Here is a 25,375-nt window from a genome sequence, read left to right on the forward strand (position 1 = left end):
CCTGTTCCTGGGTAAATCTAGTGGCTTGTTAGGGTGACTCCCCTCTCTGTCATTCTCACCAGCCACTTCCTCTGCAAATGAGTTATACAGATTCTCCCTCTGCTTGGAAACACTTTCTCTGGATTTTTTATTTTTTGGCTCAGCTCAAGGAAAGCTTCCCTGTTTCAATGCCTCTTTTCTTCTCTCTGGCGCCATCTCTCCCCATAGCCTGACAGCTGCCGTAAACATTCTTGTCTACCTGGATTCCTGCTGGATGGGAAGTAGCTTTTTTCTTTTTTTTTAAAATAGAATCTTATTTATTTATTTAATCTTTAAACTTTTGACTGTGCTAGATCTTTGTTGTTGCCCATTGGCTTTCTCTAGTTGTGGCTGGTGGGGACTACTCACTAGTTCTGGCATGTGGGCTTCCTTGTTGAAGGCTTCTCTTGTTGGGGAGCACGGGCTCTAGGTTGCGTGGGCTCAGTAGCTGTGGTCCATGGGCTTAGTTGCCCCACAGCATGTGGAATTTTCCCAGACCAGGGATTGAACCTATGTTCCTTGCATTGGCAAGTAAATTCTTAAAGCTCTGGAAGTAGCTGTGAGGCAAGGATCTTGTATCACTGAGGCTGCTTTCTGGTGCAAGTATCCAGTCCCAACTCAAACGTGAGTAAAGGAACAAGAAAGGAGGACGTGTGATTATTCACAGGAGCCAAAAGGTGGGAGCAACCCAAGTGTCCCTCCACGGGCAAAGGATAAACATATCATGATTCATCCATACAATGGAATGTTATTCAGCCTTGAAAAGAAAGGAAATTCTTACACATGCTACCACATAGATGCAGCTTTAAGACACAGACAGACACAAAAGTACACATACTGTGTGATCCCACTTACGTGAAGTACTTATAGAAGTCAGATTTATAGAGACAGAAAATACAAAGGCAGGTGCCAGGATCAGGGGAGGAGGGGATGCAGAGGTAGTGTTTAATGGGGACAGAGTTTCAGTTTAGCAAGATGACAAGAGTTCTGGAGATGGATAGTGGTGACGGTGGCACAACATGTGAGTTGTACCTAACGCCTGTAAACTGCGCACTTAAAACTGGTAAACCGTGTTATGTCTGTTTCACCTCAATATTTTTTTTAATGGAAATATAAGTGAGTCACAGTTCTGGCCTCAGGTTTGGTGTCGTGAAGCCTCATTCCTCATTTCTCAGTTCTTGTGGAAACTCCCTCGTCCTCGGGCTCTGGGAGTGGGGGTCTCTGGTATTCCCAGGATCTCCAGCCCCAGTGCTGTTAAAGTCTAGCAGGAAGGAGGGAGTTTGTTTTCCTGAGAGCTTACTCCAAAGCCTGTTTTTGAAAGATGCTCATTCTTTGCAGGTTGCTAAGAGTCCTAGTTAGTCACTTTAGAAACTGGCCTCACTTAGTGCATCATCAGAGTAGAAACTGCTTGGAAAGACTCATTGTGAAGCAAAAACAGTTTCCAGCATTGCCACATTAGAATTCCCTGCACAGCACCAATGAAATAGTGGCAAATGTGTTTTCTTTCTAGCATGTTTAACTCAAAACCTCTGAATAGAAACAAGACATCTTCAAAGAATAAGAAGAAACAAGATCCCGATTGTAATGAGCTGTTTTTTCTGCATTTTCTGATTCTTCTGTGTTATTGAGTAGAAGGAAAACTGTGGGAATAATTCCAGTTTGGATGAGATCTTCGTGGAAAGCTCTCCCATCTGTTAACAGACAGGGGCCCTGACTGCAGTGGTGGTTGGGGCACTTCAGCTCTGTTGGAAGCATGAGAATGTTGATGCTTCTAGAAGAAAGACATTTCATTCTTGGGCGAGCACTCCTAGTACTTACTGGAAATGGTGACCTTAACCCATAGAACACATTCATATGATGTGATTCTGACATAAAGATTTACAAAAGAAAAAAAAACTCAAGATCTAGAAAGTATGTGTTTATCCATGTGGGAGCTGTTGATCACTTCCTTCTGTGTTTGTAGAGAATTTATGAGGCTAGAGATGCAAGACTTTGATTTTTGACAAAAAAAGAAAGACCTTCTATGCAGCATTGTGTTTTTAGTCTTCTGGGGTTTTTCTCTGATTGTCATTATATCTGGTTGTCTGCTCATCTTTCTCTTGCTCTCAGGAAGACTGGTTAAATGGTCTGTTGTTTATAGACAAATGTAAAAGAAAAACTACAAGATAAGGGCTCCCTTTAAAAGTTACTACTATTGAACTTCCCATATAATCTTGCATTTAAAAATAATATTTTAAGTTTAGAGCCAGACAACAGAAAAAGGACTATTTTACCTATGAAATGTTTTCTGTAAACCTTCTGGTAACCATAAAGCAAAAATCAAGAGCTGAGACTTGAAACATGAAAAAGGGCATGTATGCTTAGTTGTGTCCCACTCTTTGTGACCCCATAGACTGTAGCTCACCAGTCCATAGAATTCTCCAGGCAAGAATACTGGAGTGGGTTACCATTTCCTCCTCCAAGGGATCTTCCCAACCCAGGGACTGAACCCATGTCTCTTGTGTCTCCTGTATTGGCAGGCAGGTTCTTTATCACTGAGCCACCTGGGACTGAGTAAATCACCAAAGATTGGAAACCACCAATTTACAGAGGGAAACAGAAGCAGAAGGAAAAGAAACAATGGAGAAGTAAATCTAGAGCTAAAGAGACCCTAGAAATCATCCTCTTTGATCCTAATTGATGGGATTCTGTGGATGAAGAACCTGAGGTCCCAGAGGTTGAGAGTATATTCAGTAGCCTATGACTCATGGCAGAACCCAAACTAGAATTTGGGGGTCTCTGCTCTCCTTCCCTGGCAGCCCCAGTTTCAAACCCATAAGTAGAGTGAAAGAAAAGAAAAATTTGTTAATGTTTCATTTTGCAGAACTCTCAAATGTTAGGGAAGGGAACTTCCTGATTAACTATATCATCCCAGGAAGAAGAGACGGGGGGATGGAGATAGATTATAGATATGAAAGACAGGTATTAAAGTTCATATAAAAGATTTAATGGCAATTTGTACTTATTAGGACTAAGTAATATGTGAGTGACTAATTTTTTATACATTTTATGATTTTTATTTTTTTATGTAACTGGGAAGACAGGAAATGATGATTTTCTTTTCTGTAATGTCACATGCATTAGTCAGGAGTGGTACCTGCATCCAAGAGAACAGTCGTACGGGGATGAACCTTGCTGTTTGGGCCCCTCTATACCTTTCATTGCCTGGCCATTCCCTCCTGTGAAGGCCTCAGCCTCTGGGGCAGGCTGCACCAGGCTCTGGAGGACAGGGAGCTAAGAGCAGCACAGGTTCCCTTTCTCCTTGTTAACTTACACCATGTGATGTAAATAGTGGTGAGCAGAGAGCAGATGTTCCCCAGCTTCCCATAGAACCTCCTGCAGTAGCCCGAGTGAGAGCATAAAAATAGACCTTTTGGGAAAGAGCCTGTGACCCTCTGTCACCCTGTTCTGGGTAAAGGAAGTGCAGGAAGGAGAAGCCGAGGGGAGAGGACACCGGACATCCCGGGAGCCCAGAGGGAGAGGCAGGCGCCCTCTCTCAGCCCTCAGCCCAGGACCATCTGCTCAGAGAAAACCAGGAAGTGAGGGGGTTGATTTCCAAACACTGAAGGCATTACGTGGGCTCCTTTGGGTGTCAGTAGGGAAGAGAAAATGCGGGAATGTGGTGAGGAGGAACAGACCTGCGACTTTGCCAGGAGGATGACCTAAAAGAGCCCAGATCGACTTGGGTACCAGAGCTCCGACATGCAGGGGGTGTCCAGCAGTGTCCGTGTAGGCCTTCGTTCCCCCGCAACTGTGGACACACCCTAATGGCAGCTGTGGAAGTCTCACTGTCCCGGAGCCCCTTATATAGTTGGTTTAGGACAAACGGACATGCTGTCCGTGGTGTCCAGAGTGGAGAAAAGGCAGCCGGGACTAATGCCTGCTTCTCTGCCCTCATCTCGAAACTCTCATCTGCTCCCATGGCTGTCACTGCACCCCTGAGCCTCCTTCTGGGTCCAGAGCTGAGAGGATAGAGCCCTGACCCCCAGTCCCCAGTAAGCAGCAGGGCCCATGGACGGTTCTCCTTTCAGAAATTTCACATATTATTCAACTGTGAATGGCAAATGTGCAAGTTGAACAAAAGCCAGTCAGGACAAGTCCTTCCTGCTCTTGGGGCATGCACACTTTGAGAAATGAGGCAGATTCCTGCAGAAGGGTCTGCAGGCTTGACTCATGCGACTGGTGACTCCATCTGTACTTGAACTCAGATTTCAGGGTCCTTCTCCAGCCATGTAGGACCCCTCTTCTTATGTCTCTAGATCCCCCGTGGGGCCGGGGGCAGTGCCCCTCTGCTTGGAGATGAAGGGTGTGCCCTTACCTCCCACGAGGCCCCACTCGTAGTACCCTTTGCATCTCTGAGCACACGGAGGGACCAGGAAGCCGAGACTTCCACTCTGAGGTGCTGGGCCGCCCCCTTAGGGGTTAAATCCTGTTGCCCTGGCAGGGGCTGATCTGAGCAGAAGGAACCAAACCCCCCGCCACGTGCCCCAGAGCTGGCTTTAGCTGAGTTAGGAACAAAGTCACTTTGCTGGGAAGCAGTGTGCTTGTTTTCTGGAACAGGTAGCGTGGTAACAGCGGAGTGGGATCTCATTTTCCTTTGGCTTCCTCTCCTTTGGTGGGACTCCTGTGCACCGCATGAGAGTGGGGTAGGCTTCCTGAGGTAGCTGGGGTTCCTATGGCCCCTGGACTCGCTGACACGCAGCCCCCGTCACTGCATGGGGACACCCGAGAGCAACCTTGGTAGCAGAGGAACTGACCCTGTCATGGGTACTGTGTGTATGCTTGTGCCATTCGCTCATGGCCCGTGACATACTCAAGCAACCCTGAAGCAGATGTGCTAGACTTAATGGATAAACCATTTTTCTTTTCTTTTTAAAAATTTTTTGTTTTTGACTCAGCTGAGTCTTCACTGCTGCATGTGGGCTTTCTCTGTTTGCAGCAGGTGGGGGCTACTCTCTAGTCGTAGCACTTTAGCTCTAGGGCATGTGAACTTAGTAATTGTAGCACACAGGCTTGGCTCCCCAACGGCCTGCGGAATCTTCCTGGACCAGGGATCGAATCCATGTCCCCTGCCTTGGCAGGTGGATTCTTAACCACTGGACCACCAGGGAAGTCCAAAACCATTTTTCTGATCCTTGACATGCTGGATCTGTGCTGCTCCTTGACGTGGGACTGTAGGGCTGATGGGCACAGCGTCCTCTCACTTCTCGCCAGTCTCCTGATCCATATCTGAATCCTTTCTCCTGCCTTGTGCTTTTCCCTCTGCACCTCTGCTAACTCATTCATAGCATGACTGACCTGAAGCTCCCGCCAGCTGCCAGTTCAGTGGAGGGGCCAGGAGTTAACAGTGGAGGCTCCTATTACCCTGTGAGCATGGAGCCCATGGATGGTGCCCAGTGCACTGTTATGTACATACCTTTTGATCTGTCAGAATCTCACCAGCCTTCCAAGATAGTGTCAGATACCACTTCCTCCAGACATCAAACTCTGTCTAGGTAGAAACATTTCCTCCTGCAGGTCTTTCTGGAGCTCACAGGCTGCAATTCCCATGCTCCCTGATGCAGTGCTGATTTGAGTGCTAAGAGCTAGCTGGTGCTCAGCAAATACATTTCTGAAGTAGAAAATGAACACAGGCTGATGTATCTGAAGATGTAATTTTGTCATCAGGAAGAGAAGTGTGGGAGCAGAGGAAAATCTGAAACACCATGCATCTTTGCTTTTCTGTCCCACTTCAATCAAAAATATTGAAGGATGAACTTTGGAGACCATCCTCTTGGTTAAATCAACAAACATTTATTTTAGAACATTTGCTGTAGGATGTTGTGCTGGCATGAGGGGCAGCTAAACAGCATAAATAGGATGACTGCATCTGCTCTAGGAATTATAGGTGAGTCATAGCAGGAGACACACTAGCCCTGTGTGTGACACTGACCTTAGCACACTCAGCTCTGAGTGATCCTGGAGCATTTGCAGCTGGGTGCAGGAGGCAGTGTCCATCCAGCGGCTTACGTGTATTTTGTACCAGTAGAACAGTAGCACTCGACTATTCTGTAATCAAAAGTTTCAGTTCAGTTCAGTCACTCAGTCGTGTCTGACTCTTTGTGACCCCATGAATCACAGCACTCCAGGCCTCCCTGTCCATCACCAACTCCCGGAGTTCACTCACACTCATGTCCATCGAGTTGGTGATGCCATCCAGCCATCTCATTCTCTGTCGTCCTCTTCTCCTCCCGCCCCCAATCCCTCCCAACGTCAGAGATTTTCCAGTGAGTCAACTCGTCACATGAGGTGGCCAAAGTATTGGAGTTTCAGCTTCAGCATCAGTCCTTCCAATGAACACCCAGGATTGATCTCCTTTAGAATGGACTGGTTGGATCTCCTTGCAGTCCAAGGGACTCTCAAGAGTCTTCTCCAGCACCACAGTTCAAAAGCATCAATTCTTCGGCGATCAGCTTTCTTCACAGTCCAACTCTCACATCCATACATGACCACTGGAAAAACCATAGCCTTGACTAGACGAACCTTTGTTGGCAAAGTAATGTCTCTGCTTTTTAATATGCTATCTAGATTGGTCATAACTTTCCTTCCAAGGAATAAGCGTCTTTTAATTTCATGGCTGCAGTCACCATCTGCAGTGATTTTAGAGCCCCCCAAAATAAAAGTCTGACACTGTTTCCACTGTTTCCCCATCTATTTGCCATGAAGTGATGGGACCAGATGCCATGATCTTAGTTTTCTGAATGTTGAGCTTTAAGTCAACTTTTTCACTCTCCTCTTTCACTTTCATCAAGAGGCTTTTTAGTTCCTCCTCACTTTCTGCCATAGGGGTGGTGTCATCTGCATATCTGAGGTTATTGAGATTTCTCCCGGCAATCTTGATTCCAGCTTGTGCTTCTTCCAGCCCAGCGTTCCTCATGATGTACTCTGCATTGAAGTTAAATAAGCAGGGTAACAATATACAAAGCTGCTGATGTACTCCTTTTCCTATTTGGAACCAGTCTGTTGTTCCGTGTCCAGTTCTAGTTCTCAAAAATTAGTTTTTAAAAATCTTTTGCATATTTTAAAAAATACCCAGAAATAGTCGCGATGATAGACTGTAAGCAGGGTAGACATCTGGTCAGCGGAACATGTGAAGTTGCCTGGGGTTTGTGGGTGTCAGCCAGGATTTCCTGGTGTTCGGCTTCTCATCCCCCTTTGACAGGAGTCAGGCCAGGTAGTCTCTGCACCTCCTGGGGGTGAAGACACTGCAGGCAGGGCTTTACTAGTGGAGGGAAGTGTTTGCCGAAAGCACACGGCTCATCGGTTGTGCACCCACCCCACAGCCGCTGGTCTGCACTTTCTTTGGTTTGCATGGAGACCTTGCTGTTTGTAGAGTGAGAAATAGTTTATCTCTTTGGGGTGGTAAGTGTATCAGTAAACTGGTCCTCAGCTTAATCACTGATGATACTCATGAGTATGTGTTGACAGCTCCAGGGACCGGCCAGCTATTTCTCCTTTGGAAATGTCCTGGGAAAGAGGAGGCTGCATTTGGTGGAGTTGGGTCACCTCCTTCTGCAGCAGAAAGCTTTGCAAGTGGCACTGCTGCTTACAGTCTGCTCATGTTTCCTTGCTCCAGAACCCCGAGGCTGCCCTGAGATTCTCAGTCATTCTGTGGGGATGTCAGAGAGCCCGGTTGGACCCAAACCCACGATGCTCCGGGCCGACATGCCCACGGCGCCCTCCTTCCAGCGGGCATTCACGTCCTCCTGCACCATTTCCGGGAACAGCCCCAGCCAGCGGAGAGGGAGGTAAGGTGGCCAGTGAACCAAACACAGGCTGCTCTTACAGACCCCAACCTGAACACCACAGAGGGAAGTGGGGGGCAGGGGTCTCATCCTCCACACGACACCGGGCCGCCTTGCGCACTGACAGCCATCGCTCTTCGAAAGTGCAGTCAAAATAAAAACTCCTGTTTCTGCCTTTACTTTTAGCAGGTAGGATGCTCAAGGAACACACTGCTCTTAGAGTCTGGGCACAGCAGCCAGTTAAGGACTGTGAAGGCACTGTCTGAGCTGAGGCTGGAAAAGGGGGTGCAGTGCCCAGGGCTGCAGGTTGTGGGTGGGGAGGTCAGGCAGGTTGCACTGCTCTTGGGGGAAAAAAAGGAATTTGTGCTAGTGTTTGGGAAAGCCTGGGGTGTAGCGGGGCACGGACAAAGAGAAATGTTCTATTTCTGCTTCACAAAGGACTGCCCTTGTACAAATTCACACGCTCAGTATAGGAATCATTTCTTAGTGTTTTATTTGTGGGCACATTGCTCTGCAGTTACCATCCTGAATCCCACCTCATTTCTCTACAAAAAGGGGCATGTTGTGTATTAGGACTTAACATTACACACACAGCAAATATGTGTTTGCTAGTGACATATACGTACTTGTCTTTCTATATTTCTAAATATAGCTTTCAATGTTTTTTTTCTAATTTATTCATTTTTAATTGAAGGATAATTGCTTTACAATATTGTGTTGTTCTGCCAAACATCAACATGAATAAGCCATGGATATACCTATGTCCCCTCCTTCTTGAACCTCCTCCAGTATTCTTACTGTTGGAATTTCCCATTTCTGATATGGTAATCTCTTGTGTTCTTACTGGTATCCTTAATTAGCCGGTGGTCCTGCAAGCACTTATTGAAAATCGACCGTGTGAGGACTGATGTTGGGCATGGGGAAGAGGAAACCAGGGGGAGGGGGTTTAAGCAGATGCATGGTTGGTGCCTGTGTGGTGGGACCAGAGGAAGGACACTGCTAATCCCTGTGCTCACATGGACACGGGCAGGGAGGGCTTTAAAGTCAGGACGCAGTGGAGCTTCAGCTTGAACTGAAGAGAAGAGGGGACTTTGTCAGGTCAGAGTGGGAAGGAAGAGGCACGCAGGCTGTAGAGGCAGGAGGGCTGCCTCCCCTCCCCGAGGTTGTGGACTGAGCATCTGGGGTGAATGGTCAGGTGGGAGGCGGGAGAAGCAGGGCCTGAGTTCTGATATTTGGGGAGCCCCACGCTGCTGCAAGGGGAACCTCAGTAACCCACCTTTCGCCCCCGTCACGTGGGAACCGATGCTAATTCCCAGGCTAATTAGACTAATTCCCCTAACTAACCAATGTCAATTCTCTCTGGATATGTCATTGTCTCGCCGTTTGTCTTTTGAACAGCCCTTCCTCAGCCGATCACCAGTGGGTGGAGACCAGCCCCAAGTCCACGCTGACCCTCCTGGGGGGCAGCCGGCCTGGCAAGGACGGCCCCGCGCGGCCCCACTTCCCGCCTGCCGACCTCCAGACATCCTTCCACGGCCCCGAGCTGTCCCTGGCGGAGCCGCCGGAAGCGCTGGGTCCCCCGAGCAGCCAGGCCTTCCTGAGCTTCAGCACTGCCCCCATGGCGGGAGGTGGGCTCCCCGCCGGGGAGGACCCCGGGGCCTTGCTGGCCAATTCCCACGGAGCAGCCCAGGCCCCTGGCAACCCACTGACAGCAGCTGAGGCTGCCGACAACAGCTTCCTGTCCCACAGCTTTCTCACGGTGGCGCCTGGACACAGCGGCCACCACAGCCCGGTCCTGCAGGGCCCGGGACTGGCTCTGCCCGGGCAGCCGCCCCTTCCCGAGAAGAAGCGGACCTCGGAGGGAGATCGGTCTTTTGGCTCTGTCTCACCATCCTCCAGCGGCTTCTCCAGTCCTCACAGTGGGAGTACCATGAGCATCCCTTTTCCAAACATCATCCCGGACTTTTCCAAGGCTGCCGAGGGGGCAGCACCTTCCCCAGGTAGGTGCGTCTCCATGGGTAGGGGGCCCATCCTTGTGCTCAAGCCTGCACTCAGACGGAGAAGCACCCTGGGGTTATGGCTTGACCTGCCCAGTGAGTACCAGTGCTGTTACTGGGCTGAGTGCCTTGAGAGAATAATCCATAGCCTTTAAGGGGGCTTTTCCGTCTCACTGCAATAAACATAAAGTTAGTTACTCAGTCGTATCCAATTCTGTGACCCCATGGACTGTAGCCCGCCAGGTTCCTCTGTCCATGGAATTCTCCAGGCAAAAATACTGGTGTGGGTTGCCATGCCTTCCTCCAGGGGATCTTCCCAACCCAGGGATCAAACTCACATGTCCCACATTGTAGGCGGATTCTTTACTGATTGAGCCACCAGGGAATCTCAGCCTAGCCCAAAGGAAAATACCAATCTAGAGCTGCCTCTTAATTCACCTGGGCTTGCCACGTGGCCCTTGTGGTAAAGAACCCTCTTCCCAGTGCAGGCGACATGAGACGTGGGTTTGATCCCTGAGTCAGAGATTCCCTGGAGGAGGAAATGGCAACCTGCTCCAGTATTCTTGCCTGGAGAGTCCCATGGACAGAGGAACGTGGTGGACTGTTGTCCATAGAGTTGCAGAGTCAGACATGACTGAGCATGCACACACTTCTGCATTTATTCACATTAGATTTTGTTCAACAGCGGAAAATACCGACATCCATGGTGGTTCTATTTTTTTTCCCTTTCACTTGGAGTCAGTGTTCTGTAATAGTAATTAAAAAAAAAATTACATGAATACATTTGAAATTTAATTATCTAATGTTTCAAGTGTAGAAGAAAGAATTAGACACTGATAGGAGTAAGGGACATCAGCCTTGCTCTGCATGCTTCCTGTCTTTCTAACTACATGTGGGTGAAATGGGGGTCCCGATCTTGGAGGCTTCCTGCTGGCTTTGTGTTTTCTGTTTTCAAACAGCCACTCCCTGCTCCGTGTCAGGCTTCTCCCCTGTAGTTAAATAGAGTGCTCTCACCTGGGGTGGGAATTTGAGCTTCTAGGTTCCTTTGAGGTGAGAGGTTGCAACAAAAAAACACCCTTCACAGTTACTGTTTTTAAATTTTGTTTTGCAGATAATTCAGGTGATAAGCACGTGTCTGTTAACTTTGTTCAGGACACATCCAAGTTCTGGTACAAGGCAGACATCTCCAGAGAGCAAGGTGCGTGGGCTGGATGAGGACCTTGTGTCTGGGGTGGGAGCGTCGGGGATGCATCACCTGGGGATGGATGAGTTAGAGCAAGGCCTGCACTTCATTACCCACCTCAGGGGGAAAGGCTACGACCTTTAAGTTTTTATTGGAAAACCTTATCCCTAAGGAGGGAGCCAGCAAGGAAGGGCACCAGCCATGATCATTCCAGTATTGGGCTGTAACTTCTAGTGGCTTCCACTAGCCAAGGTCTAACCGGTGTTGCCTGTGATTGCTGTAGATTGTGATGAGATGTCATGGGTCCCAGCCTCAGGGGGAAGTCAGGGGGAAGAAGTATCTTTCTAATACTATTTATGGGCATACCTGCCTGTGTCACATCGGAAGGACAGACTGTTGGCAGTTTTAGTCCAGTTCTCACACAAACAGCACAGTGACTCTGGGTGTGCAGTTCAGTCTTAAGACAGCTGGCAAGTATGAGAAATTGTTAATACTGTTGAGCAGCTAAGTTGCATGTCACTTTTTACTAGAACATGAATGTAAGAGATGTCCCAGAAGGAAGCTGGCATGCCATTGGTGATGGTCCCTCTGGGAGAGGCCCTTAGGCAAACAGCACTCCTTCAGCAGAAATTTTTGAGGTCCCTGCAAGGTGCTATTGCCCTCCCTGGAGGTGATGACACATCTGCCTGTGGGCTCATCACTCCCAGGCCTCTCTCGGAGAGGATGACATGTAACTGGCTGGAGGGCTGGCAGACGCTGGTCAGGATGCCCAGGAAGGAGGTTCCCCGGGGTTGGTGGCTGGGGTGCTGGACTGAGAAAGGGGATGGCAGGTGTTCCAGCGGCCAGGCGTGCTAAATGCGTGGTGAACCGCCGCACTGTGCTGGGATCTCAACTTGGGGAAGAAACTAAGAACTGCTCTCCTGGAAAATGTCTCAGAAATGCCTGGATGTGAATAGTTAAATGCCTGGAAAAGAGTGCTGTCCAGCTTTTTCATAGAAATTCTTATACTCAATTAGGCAGATAATAAAAATGGTAAGAATGTGCCTTTCTTCCCATGAGCTCAATGGACCCATTGTCATGTCATGCGGGGGGAGCCCTCTTGGCCCCGAGAGGCTTCTGCTCCCTGAATCGGCCTTTGTGTTGTGCGCCCTCACCACGTTTCAGGCTCTGGTGTGGCCAGATGCTCCGTCCCCGTCCCCTCCCTGCTCTGGTTGCAAGAACCCCTGTGACTGTGGTCCTTAGCTCTAGTGCTCAGTGCCTCCGCCAGCCTGACAGACCCTGAGAGGTGCTTGTTGAGGACCTTGTTCTAGAGTATTCTAAACAGACCATCCTACTCCAGCGGCTCAGTCTTCCAGACCAGGGTGAAGGCTGGGCTGGACTGTCTCCTTCTCTGAATGAAGAGGCAGGCTTGGTTGGAGTGCGCCCTGCGGGTCTTGCAGGACAGGGATGGCACAACATGCCTCATAGGGTGCTGGGTGGAGGGAACCTCCCTTGTTGGCATCTGCTAGGCAGTAGGAGTTATTGTCATTTGACTAATCTTGCTGTGCTTAGTTGCTCAGTTGTGTCTGACTCTTTGTGACCCCATGGACTGTAGTCCGCCAAACTCCTCTGTCCATGGGATTCTCCAGGCAAGAATACTGGAGTGGGTTGCCATGCCCTCCTCCAGGGGATCTTCCCAACCCAGAGATCCAACCCAGGTCTCCTGCACTGAAGGTGGATTCTTTACTGTCTAAGCCACCTTCCGTTCCGTTCTGTTCCGTCGCTCAGTCGTATCCGACTCTATGCGACCCTGTGGCCTGTAGCCTACCAGGCTTCTCCATCCATGGGATTCTCCAGGCAAGAATACTGGAGTGGGTTACCGTTTCCTTCTCCAGGGGATCTTCCCGACCCAGGGATCGAACCCGGGTCTCTCCCGCATTGGAGGCAGACGCTTTAACCTCTGAGCCACCAAGGAAGCACATTTAAAAATATTTCTTTGGGGTGGACCCCATCTCAAAATAGCTAATATGTACATGGGACGTTGATTTTTCCAGTTGAACTCCAAAAGTGGCACCTCTTCTATTTTCTGGATGTTTTGTGCAGACAACACCTAGACAGATGAATGCTCTGGTGGGTGTACCAACTTCTCCAAGTGGAAGAAAGCCTCTTGTGGGTTTTGTTGTAACTGCTGGGATGTACCATTTTCTGGAAAAACTGTGATGAAATTTCAGGGAGATGCAGGAGGGGGAGAAAATCTGTTGCCTGTTTTGGGACACAACTGTCCACATATTACTATGGAAAGGTTATTTCCTTGGGAGTTTTTTTTTAAAGGTGAACATAAAAACCTCAGGAGAAAAGGGGCCCCAAAGTAAAGTAGAAAAATATTTTTTAATTTATTTATTTTTGGCTGCGCTGGGTCTTTGTTGCTTTATGTAGGCTTTCTCTAGTTACAGCGAGCCAGGGCTACTTGTCATTGCGGTGGTGCATGGGCTTCTCATTGTGGTGGCTTCTCTTGTTGCGGAGTACAGGCTCTGGGTGCTCGGGCTTCAGTACTTGCAGCACTTGTGCTCAGTAGTTGGGGTTCACGGGCTTAGTTGCTCCGAGCGCGGCATGTGGAAACTTCGCAGACCAGGGATTGAACCCACGTCCCCTGCATTGGCAGGCGGATTCGTATCCACTGTACCACCAGGGAAAGCCTAAAGTAGAAATTAAGTGTGACTGTACCAGACACTTGGCAGTCCTGGCCTTGCCCTTGGAGGTACACTAGCTCGTTCTCACAACCTCAGCAAGGGTTCATTTCTGTTTCAGAAGCAATGAGTGCAGCATGGCCCTCAGGCTCTCTTGTGGCCTGGTGATGGGTGGAGGGGGGAGAATGGGCCGGAGAGGAGCCAGCCTTCTCTCTGCCACCCAGAGGTCTGCTGCCCACGAGGCTGGGGCACTTCTCTGTACCACAGTGCAGTAAAATCACTGAAAAGGTTCTGGTGAGGTTATCACAATTGAAAAATACAACTTCTGTAAGTGAGCTTTCCTCTACTTTAAAAAAATAACATGTTCAGCTCCCATAATCAAAAAACATGCTATGAGACAAGACCTGCTGCATGGGCCTGGGTCCCTGGTGCCTGCTCCCCACCCATCTTGGGGGGGGTATCAGAGCCGCAGGTGGGCTGTGGCTCCACGTGTCAGGCTTGCACCCCTGGGGTCACACCAGACCCCCTCCCCTTAGAGAGCGTGTGCTTTCCTCTGCTTCTTCCCCACCATGCGCGTAAGCTCGTGCTTGGGGCGTGTCCTGCCACGACCTGGGGCAGTGCATGGAAGAAGTTGTAGAAGAAACTGGCTGTTTTGTCTGCAGCCAAGCAAGTGTAGGGGTGGGGCTGGAGTCAGGGTTCACACAGGGCCTGGAACAGGGGGCTCTCTGGGGTTATTTCCTGTTGATGACCGTGCTTCCAGCCACTCCCGGGTTAATGTCCGGCCCACTCTACTCCAGACAGGGCCCTGGGCTCTAGAGAAAGGCGGCGTTTCCATGGCTATAATTGTGTAGTGTTTTACAGTTTAAATCCCTAGTTTTCTTTTCGTAAAATGTATAAAAGAAATCTTGAGAGGTGTTCTGGTTACTGGAGAAAATTCTCAGTGGTGTCTGGGCCATGTCAACTTGAGGACACTGTGATGCTAACCCATCTCCCTTTCCTGTATCTTGAGCCCAGGACCTGGGAGGCCGGACTTTGAGCTTTAAGGGGAGGGATATTAGAGCTACCTGTGTTCCAGCCTCACTGGAGCAGATGGCGGGTGCAGTGCCAGGTGCATTTCATGGCCCTCCTTGGCCACATCAAATAGGGGTTCACAGCCTTGTCCAGACTGGAAACAGCTGGCCACAATTGCCACCTCTGCCTCAGAGCCACGGGACGGAGGGCCGCTTACGGCCATCCCTTGGGCTAAATCTTGGGACTTTATTAAATTTTCAGTAACTTTGGGGGTACATCCACAGTCTTCAGAAAGTATGATTGGAAATTTCTTTCCTCCTATGGAAAGTTGAAAGCGCACGTTCTAAAATCTCTAAGAAAAAATGCCACGCAGGGAGCCATAGGGCAGGGCCACCCCGGGGACCAAGTGGCAGCCCTGCCTGACTTCCTGCTCCACGCGCTATGTGCGGAGACCTGGTCTGGCTGGAACCAGTGGGCCTCGGTTTCCTGGGCTGTCAGGTGGGGTCCTCATTTGGGCTTCAAAGATGCTGTGGGGTTAATGGGACATGCGTGTGAAGGCAGCACCTTTGTGATCTGAACGGATGGGCCACCTTGTAAAATAAAATAGGCCCCCATGGAACTTCTGGTCACTGCAGTTTCCCTTACCCTTGTCATGGCCGTAAGTGGAGTCAGGCCGTGGCATTCCCTGCAGACACTCATGTCTCTCTGTTCCCCTCTGCAGCCATCGCCATGCTGAAGGACAAGGAGCCCGGGTCATTCATCGTCAGGGACAGCCACTCCTTCCGAGGCGCCTACGGCCTGGCCATGAAGGTGGCCACACCCCCGCCCTCTGTCCTGCAGATGAACAAGAAAGGTGGGTCCTGCTCTGCTCAGCGGGGCCTTGCCTGTCCGTTCCCTTCGTTCCCATGAAGTGGTGGATGACTTGCAACAGCACTCAGAGGTTTTCCTCTTAGTATTTATTTTTTTCACATGTATTTTAGTAAGTACTGTCCTAGCTCAAGAAAGAAGGTTAATTATTTATAAATAATTTTCTTTTTTTAACTTTGTTTTGATGGGTGATCCCTCCCATTGTTCAGATAACAGAACAATGAAGGAAGGCCTCTGATCAGGAGTCTTTATTTCCATTTTCAGCCCTGTCTGCCTCAGTCCCCTCTTGCTTCCTGTGGGTAAACATCTGAAATAAATTCCTGTGTCTTCTCACTATCTGTTCGGTGCACACAAATAGGCATTTTTCCTTTTCTTTTACATAGAAGGTGGCATACAGTATTCATGGTTCTTGTTCCTACACCCTGTAGAGTATTTTGATGGATTTAAGATGGGAAGTCTTGAGACTCTTCCTTCTCAGGGAAAAGAACAAAGAGTTCCTCCGTCTCTCGTCCAACATTGCACTGGTGGCAAATTCTAGCTGAATAATGTGCAGTGTGCAGGCAGGGCTTCTTCTGGCCTTTTTAATGTTTTCAGTCGTGAACATAACCAGGTACAAAAGAGTTTGCCTACATGCATAAGTAAACATTATTATGAAGTAGACATGCATGTATCCAACCACAGGTGACAACCTGGTGGGGAAGTCCCTATGTCCCCTTTTCTGTGTTTCATAATCCATCACCACCATGGCTTTTTGGTTTTCAGGATATTGGATTTAACTAGTTAAGGCCCTTCCAGTGACCCCGTGTCCTTCTGACATACCCGCATTAGCCCATGAGTGCTCCAGCTTTCTGAAAGCGAGCGTGTTTTAGGCTTACCTTATACTTTCCCTGCTCTGGCCATTTCTCTAAAGATCCTTGGTTCTTTATACTGGGGAATAGTATATAGAAACCAAAATCTAATCTCTAGGTTTGCTCTTTGGTATCAGAGTATCACTCTTCTCTAGGACCTGAGCTAGGGAATGTGAAAAGTGTTAAGTGTTAGTCACTCAGTTGTGTCCGACTCTGCAACCCTGTGGACTGCAGCCCACTAGGCTCCTCTGTCCATGGAATTCTCCAAGCAAGAATACTGGAGTGGGTTGCCATTTCCTCCTCCAGGGGATCTTCTCAACCCAGGATAGAACTCATGTTTCTTACATCTCCTACATTAGCAGGCAGGTTCTTCATATAACGCCACCTGGGAAACCCATCTAAAAAAATTCCTGAGCTCATGCTGATAACCACCCATTCAAATATAATATCAACAGGTCTTTTCTCACTGCTCCCTCAGGGACAAGCTTGGTTCCCAACAAAGCAATAGACTTTCACCCTTCCTCTGTCCCCTAATATATGGCTTCTGGTTTATTCTTTTTTTTTTAAATCTCATCCTTCCCTCTGTGCCTTTTTTTTTTTCTTTAACCAACTATGCCACAAACTCTAAGGAAAGGGAGAAGATTATTTTCCCCTAAATGGAGATTGTGGGCTGGAATGTCAGCAGGTCACATGACTCTTGCTGGGGCACCTGGGCTCACCTGGGTGAGGGAAGGGTGGACCAGAATGAGCACAGATTCTGCCCCCTTGGTGTTCAGCTGGAGCTTTCAAAACTAGGCCAAAACTTTTTTTCCTGCATGTGTTATCTTTTTGGAGATACAGATGGTGGTATATGACTGTTAACTTCCAGGTGTGCATCCTGCCTCTAAGGTCAATATTGACTCAGTCTTCAGGCGAAGGCAACAAAATAGATTTTAGAATAGCAGATTTCTGGACATGCATCGTTGCTGGCGTCCTCTTGGTGATATTTTATCTGGCTGCCAAGTCTTCAACCAGCCCTTGGATCTGGCATTAGATTTCACAGTGTAAGGATAGATCTGAGAGGAGAGTTGACTAAACCAGGAAAAAGCCCAGCAAGTCACCAGCCACCCCTGGTACCCCGGAGACGGAACAGCGACAGGCGTATGGCGGGGGCTGTTCTCCAAACCCTTACACAGCTGGTTTCCCACTGAGTCACTTCTCACCACCGGCATCCAGACCACACTCTGGGTCTCCCTTCAGTTTAGAAGCCATGGATCATTTTCCTCCCACAGCTGAATGGCAAAATGTTCTTTTCCCCGTTTTTATTCAGTACTGCCTTTTATGGAATCTGATCATTTCCTTTCCTACTAGTTATATTGCCCCGGCGAAATGCTGACACTGATGTTGATATTTGTCACTGTTGTTTATAATAAGTGTTATTAGGGAGCCTGGTGTGGGCCAGGTGTGGGACCCAAACCTGCCTCCAGCCGATCCGGCCATCAGAAATGTTAGAAGTTACAGCAGACACATTCCCATGGAAACCGTTCCCATGGAGACACATGCTCGGGGAGGAGGTAGGACAGAGACACAGCACAGTATGAAGGTCTGTGGGATTCGTTAGCACAGAGCAGTGACTTCTTTTTCTTCTGTTTGTTATTTGTACTTTTCCACCACCAGACAGTTTGCCATTCTGTGGTTTTTGAGGATGCACTTTCTTTTTGGGCTTGTGGGCTGGCACGAACACAGTGTAGTAGCAATATGATTACAGGGCTTGCTTTCAGAGGGTCTTGGGTACCTGACTCCTGGCTGAATCTTACTCAGAAGACTGGCACCCTTCCAGCTCTTTGCAGTAATTCATTCCTGGACATCAAGCCGTGTTTGGGTCTTTCTGAGCTCTCTTCTTAGGAGGTGAAGGAGCTGGAGGTCCATGTTCTCAGTTCTTAGCTGTTCATTCCCATAACTGGGAATTCTGCAGAATGTTTGAGGCTCTTTCCCAAGGATTCCTCCACCTCCAGCCATGGTCACTGGAGGGAGTTCTTCTAGCTGCCCATCCAGGCAGTGCTCAGCCACTGTCCTGCAATCCAGCTGATATTCCTGGAGTGGCTGTTGGCAGCCTACCTGTTGCAGGGGCTCTCTCATCCTCCCGTGCTCTCATTTTAAAAAATGCTCTTCTCTTAAATCTCTCCCCACAGCTGGAGATTTGGCCAATGAACTTGTTCGGCACTTTTTGATTGAGTGTACCCCAAAAGGAGTGCGGTTGAAAGGGTGCGCCAATGAACCATATTTCGGTAAGTGGCTGAGCACCCAACATGATGTCTGAACCCTCCAGGAGCATGAGCTCCCTCTGTTTGGTCCATCACTCTGCTGGGGCTTCACTCAGAGCATCTGCTTTTCATCCCCATTTTTAGATCCCTTAATTATGATTTCTAAAATAAACTGGATATGAAATTGTTCTTAACAGCATTCTTAAAACTAGGCAAATAAAATGCACCGTGCTAGGATTGGAAATGTAGGTTCCATTAGGTATGGTCCATGCAAGCGAGCAGAGAAGTATGAACAAGGTTGGGAGTCCATCGGGCACAAGGAAAGCACAGATTCCCTGTGAGAAGAGATATTTTTTGACCCTGCAGGTGTGTCCAAAAGATGGCATGCACTCACAGGCAGAGCTTGAGCAAACCAAAGCATCACTTTACAGAGATGATTTGGTGGTGCCAGTGGGAGTGGTCTCAGAATCAGCAGACTGTGTGACTTGTTCTTTATAAATTGGCAATGGCATACCTTTAGTGAGAATCATCTGTAGTTCCTGTTACCTACCCCTTCGCCGTCTGCTGAACTTGCTGCTTCATTGAAGCTTTGCACAAATTCCCAAGTTATGGAGTATGTAGGTTGCTAAAAATATAAGGTGTCATGCTTTACAGCAACCTCCTTTCAGTAGATGAATTGGCTGAGCAATGCAGTATTTAGGGCTGTGCTTACTCCTGTTTGCTGTTCATCCATTCACAGGGAGCCTGACGGCTTTGGTGTGTCAGCATTCCATTACGCCCTTGGCTTTGCCCTGCAAACTGCTCATTCCGGATAGAGGTATGCTGCCGGGGCCCCAGGGATGCTCTGGCTCTCTATGTGGGATCATTCACAAGGTGTTGGAATCCATAGAGATTCAGTGAGAAAAATCAGACCAAAACTTCCTTTCCATCACATGTATGTGGGTAAACCCTGAATAAGTCAGGTTAGGTAAGAAGAGGTGGCCCACTGCCCCTACAGCCTCCGCTCATATCTTTATATCATGGCTTTGTGAAAAGCTTCTATGGAGCAAAGATTTTATAGCTCAGAAGTATAAAATGCTTGGACTCAGAGACCTGCAAGGTCATTTGCATTTCATTTTTATAATTCTACAAAATCAGAAAAATGTTGATATTGTTGACTTTAGGTGCTAGATGAACTGTTCTCTTTACCTTTGTGTTTGTTTCAGACTATCCATGGGAAAAGAATTTTTTAAAATAGCACCCATAGCATATGATCAGACATATCCCTGCTTTCCTAGGCCATCTCAAGTTCACATAATTGCATTATGTTCCAGAAAGATGATTAATTTAAAATATAGGCAGATGTGACTTAGGTTTCAAAATGTAATTGTTCATATAAATTAATTCATAGATGAGAAGGGTAATTTTCTGGCCTGTGCCATCCCAGATTTTGCTTGAAATGTGATGATGGCTTCTCTGGGTGCAGCTGTTGTCGCCAGGAGGAAGACCCATCTCTGCAGAGCCTGCCTGTCACCCTCTGGGATGCAGTCATGAGCATCCACATTGTCACGCATTTTCTTGCTCCTTCTTCCTGCAGATCCGTTGGAGGAAATAGCCGAAAATCCTCAGCAAACGGCAGCCAACTCTGCAGCCGAGCTGCTGAAGCAAGGGGCAGGTCAGTCCTCGATGTGTTTCCTCTCCTACTGGCTCCTGGGCAGAGATGGGATTCCTTTCTTGCCTGCAGTCTGGGTTCCTTTCCTTGCTGTGTCAGGGGAGGCTTCCTTCTGTAGAAGCCACCACAGGGCTGGGTTGGGGGTAGCGGGTCAAGTGTGCTGGCCGCAGGGCCAGGACTCTACAGGCTGAACAAGACCAAATTCAGTGGTGTAAATGTCACACCCTGTGTTTCATCTGGGGAAATGGTCAGGTAGACTGTGGGTACCGTGCCCCTCCAGCGGATATATAGTAAAGTGATCAATGAGTCCACAGTTTGACCCAGGGTGACACCGGCCCCCAGACAGCAAGCTACTGGGGCACTCTTTTCTTATTAATAGGTTTTGTTTTTTAGCACAGTTTTGGGTTCATAGAGGGTGCTTCAGAGGTTTCTCTTATACCCCTTGTCCCCCCCCACATGCACAGCCTCTCTCAATTAACAACATCCTCCATCAACTGGGACATTTGTTAGCGCTGATGAACCTGCGTTGACCCATCTCAGTCACCCGGAGTCCATCGTTTACATTACTGTTCACTCCTGGTGTACATTCCATGCGTGCTTGCTAAGTTGCTTCATTCGTGTCCTACTCCTTGAGACCCCATGGACTGTAGTCCGCCAGGCCCCTCTGTCAATGGAGATTTCCCAGGCAAGAATACTGGAGTGGGTTGTTATGCCCTCCTCCAGGGGATCTTTCGGACCCAGGAATCGAAACTGAGTCTCTTATGTCTGCATTGGCAGGCGGGTTCTTTACCAGTAGTGCCACCTGGGAAGCCCATGGATTTGGACAAATGTTTAATGACATGTATCCGCCATTGTTGGAGGAGGAAATGGCAACCCACTCCAGTGTTCTTGCCTGGAGAATCCCAGGGACGGGGGAGCCTGGTGGGCTTCCGTCTGTGGGGTCACACAGAGTCGGACACGACTGAAGTGACTTAGCAGCAGCAGCAGCATCCACCATTGTAGTATCACACAGAACAGTTTCACTGCCCGAAACATTCTCTGTGCTCCACCTGCTCATCCCTCCTCCAAATCCTGGCAAACCAGTCCTTCTGTTGTCTCTGTGGTTTCACTTTTCCCGAATGTCATATGATCAGAATCGTACAGTATGTGGAGCCTTTTCAGATTGGATTCTTTCACTTAGTATTATGCATTTAAGATTCCTCCGTGTCCTTTTAGGGCCTGAGAATTGTTTCCTTTTAGTGCTGAATAATATTCCATTGTCTGGATATACCACACTTTATCCATTCACCCGCTGAAGGACATCTTGAATGCTTATATATTTTGGTAACTGTGAATAAAACTGCTATAAACATCCACATGCAGGTTTTCATGTGGACGTAATTGTCAACTCCTTTGGATAAGTATCAAGGAGCACAGTTGCTGGATCATATGGTAAGAGTATGTTTATTTTGTGAGAAACCACCAAACTGTCTTCCCAAGTGGCTGCACCATTTTGCATTCCCACAGCAATGCATGAGATTCCCTCCTGCTGCACACCCTCCCAGCAGTTGTTGTTGTCAGTGTCCTGGATTTTGGTCATTCAAAATAGGTGGTCAATGGTATCTCATTGTCATTTAAATTTGCACCTTCCCAATGACATATGACGTGGAGCATCTTTCATGTACTTGTCTGCCATCTTCATGTCTTCTTTGGTAAGGTGTCTGTTAAGGTTGTTTGTCCATTTTTCAATAGGATTATTTGTTTTCTTATTGTTAAATTTTAGGAGTTCTTTGCATATTTTGGTTCTTTGTGAGATTTGTCTTTTGCAAATACTTTCTCCTAGGAGGCAGCTTGTCTTCTCATCCTCTAGACAATGTCTCTCAGAGCAGAAGTTTTTTATTTTAATGAAGCCCAGTTTATCAAATACTTCTTTTCATGGATCATGTCTTTTGTATCTAGAGAGTTATCACCAAAGTCATCTCAGTTTCCCCCTGTCTTATAAGAGTTTTATAATTTACATTTACATCTGTCCTCTTTTGAGTTAATTTTTGTGGTGGGTTTAAGGTCTGTGTCTAGACGGATTGTTTTTGAATGTGGATGTCCAGTTGTTCCAGCACCATTTGTGGGAAAAGACTGTCTTTGCTACATTGTATCTCCTTTGTCAAAGATCAACTGACTATATTTATGTGGGTCTGTTTCTGGGCTCTCTCTTCGTTCCTCTGTTCATCTGTGTGTCCTGTTTCACCAACACCACACTGTCGTGATTACTGGCGTTTCATAGTAAGTCTTAAAGTCAAGTATTGTCAGTCCTCTCATTCGGTTCTTCTTCAGTATTGTGTTGACTTCCCTGGGTCTTTTATTCTCCGTATAAACTTTAGGTTTGTTCATACCCACAGAGTAAGGTGCTGGAATGTAGATGGGGGTTTCATTGCCTCTGCAGATCACGTTGGGAAGAACTGACATCTTAATTATATATTGAGTTTTCCTATACATGAATGTGGAATATTCAGTTTAGTTCTTTGATTTTATTAGTGGGAGTTTTGTAGTTTTCCTCATATAGATCTTGTACATACAATATTTTATTAGACATATCTAGTTCATTTTGGGGGTGCTTATATAAATTGGGATTGTGTTTTTAATTCCAAATTCCTCTTGTTCTTAGGGAAGTGATTACCTTGTATATTCACCTTATATCCTGCAGCCTTGCTATAATTGCTTATTAGTTTCGGGCCAGGCCATTTTTGCAGCTTTAGACACAGTCCTAGCGACCCCAGCTTAAGAGGGCTGTGGACAAGCCACAGAGTTCTTGTGGGTGTGCCCTGCATCTTGACACCAGGGACACTGTACTTTATTTCTGTTCTTCTTAACCCATCTTCATGGCCATGTGGCAGTGCATCTGCCAACAGCTGTGACTGCTGCTCAGTCTCAGAAGCTGGGATGGAGGCGGAGCCAGTTCATGGCCAGGCATCCAGGAAGACTCTCCCAAAGGAAGACAGCCTGGGTGGTGACACAGCCCGGTTAATGGATCCAGTCACAGGAAAGCACTTTTGCTTCTGTTTAGTGAATATCTAGAGGCCTTTAGAGATGGAGTGAAGATACCTCTACTCACTCTCAGAGCTGCGTCTGGCAGAGTGGGGAATGAGAGCAGCTCTGTTCCTGGGGGGGAACACATCCTTGGGGAGTGGCCAGGCGAGGTCACAGCTCCTACACAACTGAACTTGAGGCAGAGTCTGAATGTCCCATGGTCACAACAACCCATTGACTTATGCAGGGAGCTAGGCTCAAAAGGCCTTCAGGCTGTTTACAAAGCCACATTCACAATGAGCTGTTTGCCTCTCCAAGGGGTGATGGCAATGGACAAGCCCCCAGCCTCCCGCAATGTGGGGATGGGACAGGCTGTCCCAGCTCTTTGCCTGCACACAGTATTCTGAGTCACTGCAAGTCGTTCGTTCTCAGCAGCTCTTTCTGGATGCTGTGCTTTTAGAACTCCGTGCAGGGTGGATATTTAGGGTCCAGACAGCACGCTCCCCTCTCAGGATATTTCCTTAACTGCAGGTGTGGTTGGGCTCTTGTCCCACCTAGGCCCACACTGAGACTGAGGAGGTGCCTCCAGTCCCTCCATCCCCCCAGGGATGCCAGGTATAAATAACTCAGCAGAGGTGGAAACACATCCTGACCAGCAGGTGAAGTCTCCTGACTCCAGTGCTGGGCGTGTGTGTGTCTCTGAGTCACTCACTCTCCACACCTTTGGAATGAGAAATAAAGGGCGCTTGCCTCAGATACACCTGGCCACGAGTTTATGCACGTCATTCGTAAGCCCCAGGGCCCTTGTGTCCGGCAGACACATTAACGCCGCTTCCCACTGTGTCTTCCAGCCTGCAATGTATGGTACCTGAACTCCGTGGAGATGGAGTCCCTCACAGGCCACCAAGCCATCCAGAAGGCCCTGAGCATGACCCTAGTCCAGGAGCCGCCTCCCTTGTCCACAGTCGTGCACTTCAAGGTGTCGGCCCAGGGCATCACCCTGACGGACAACCAGAGGAAGTGAGTGTGCCCAGCGGCCGGGCTGCCTGGGTGGGCGGGCAAGGCTTCTGGCCTCATGTGGGGTTAGACCTCCTACCAGCTCTGCTCAGGCCCCTGGACATGTGGTGGTCACCCAGGCAGAGCTCTGCGGTCCAGGAATGAATCAGTGATCCATCCGGTCAATCTGTGCTTTGTCCTGATGTTCGGTATGTCCCCAGAGACGTATATAAACTATTAACATTTGGCCCACGTGCTGTTTTTTTTAAAGAATCAGTAAAATTTTTAAAAGGATACATAGATCTTTGAGTATCTCTTAGATACACACACAGTGTGTATGTAATCTGCAGATGCAAAAATCTTTTAAGTCATTTCTGTAAAAACACTCCGTGACTATGATAGACTACTCATCTTTGCTTTAGTATTATTACTTCTAACAGTTATGACAGAAGTTATAACTATTATCCTGTTTCAGGTAAGAGTGTGACCTTGATAGATATTATATCAGTATTAAGTTAATGTTAATTATATAATATATATAATATAAAAGTATAATTTATGTTAATAATTATTATTTAGATACTGTATAGTACTCTGTCTTAGTTAGCAACATTTGAACATCTAGACAGTAGATGCTGTTTCAATTTCCAGGGACTTCCCACTAAGCTGTCACTGAGTAGGTTCCAAGTGAGCGGAGGTTCCGGGAGAGGGGGCACTTGTGGAGCTCTAGCTGGAGCACAGAGCAAGGTTAGGTGCTGGACAGAACAACGGCAGAGCCTTTGACCTCAGGATGAAAGGCATTTCAGAGGCAGTTTTTCATTTGCAGTGGAAATAGCCTGCTGTAGTTAATGAAGGAGCCCGATCAGCTGCCCTAAAAGCAGAATGGTGGCAGGAGCTTCGAGGGGTGGGCTGCCACCAGTCCCCATGCCAGCTGGAAGGGCAGCGCCCACACCAGTGCCCGAGGAGCTCTTCCCAGCATGGCCCCTGCTCCAGAGCTAGTCCTGGGCTTGTAGGGGCTCTAAACCACTGCTCTCAGGATAAAATAGGTGGGGAGTATGGGGTGGGGTGT

At 48.1% G+C, this 25,375-nt stretch overlaps 1 protein-coding gene across 11 annotated transcripts in view; it reads left to right on the top strand.

Moving 5' to 3' along the window:
- Positions 1 to 25,375, top strand: part of TNS3 (tensin 3) — a 223,622-nt gene that overhangs the window by 192,788 nt on the left and 5,459 nt on the right. For 10 of the 11 annotated variants that reach the window (XM_055421063.2, XM_055421067.2, XM_055421065.2 and 7 more), the window contains 8 exons: positions 7,673 to 7,844; positions 9,240 to 9,841; positions 10,950 to 11,036; positions 15,420 to 15,551; positions 18,585 to 18,680; positions 19,396 to 19,473; positions 20,233 to 20,310; positions 24,162 to 24,330. In XM_055421063.2, the coding sequence (XP_055277038.1) occupies positions 7,673 to 7,844; positions 9,240 to 9,841; positions 10,950 to 11,036; positions 15,420 to 15,551; positions 18,585 to 18,680; positions 19,396 to 19,473; positions 20,233 to 20,310; positions 24,162 to 24,330 (1,414 nt within the window). The remainder of the gene's footprint in view (positions 1 to 7,672; positions 7,845 to 9,239; positions 9,842 to 10,949; positions 11,037 to 15,419; positions 15,552 to 18,584; positions 18,681 to 19,395; positions 19,474 to 20,232; positions 20,311 to 24,161; positions 24,331 to 25,375) is intronic. The other variant, XM_055421060.2, reaches the window with a different exon arrangement.

Source organism: Moschus berezovskii, chromosome 3, assembly GCF_049115385.1.
Source record: "Moschus berezovskii isolate FMDL1 chromosome 3, NW_MosBer_1.0, whole genome shotgun sequence".
NCBI classification, from domain to species: domain Eukaryota; kingdom Metazoa; phylum Chordata; class Mammalia; order Artiodactyla; family Moschidae; genus Moschus; species Moschus berezovskii.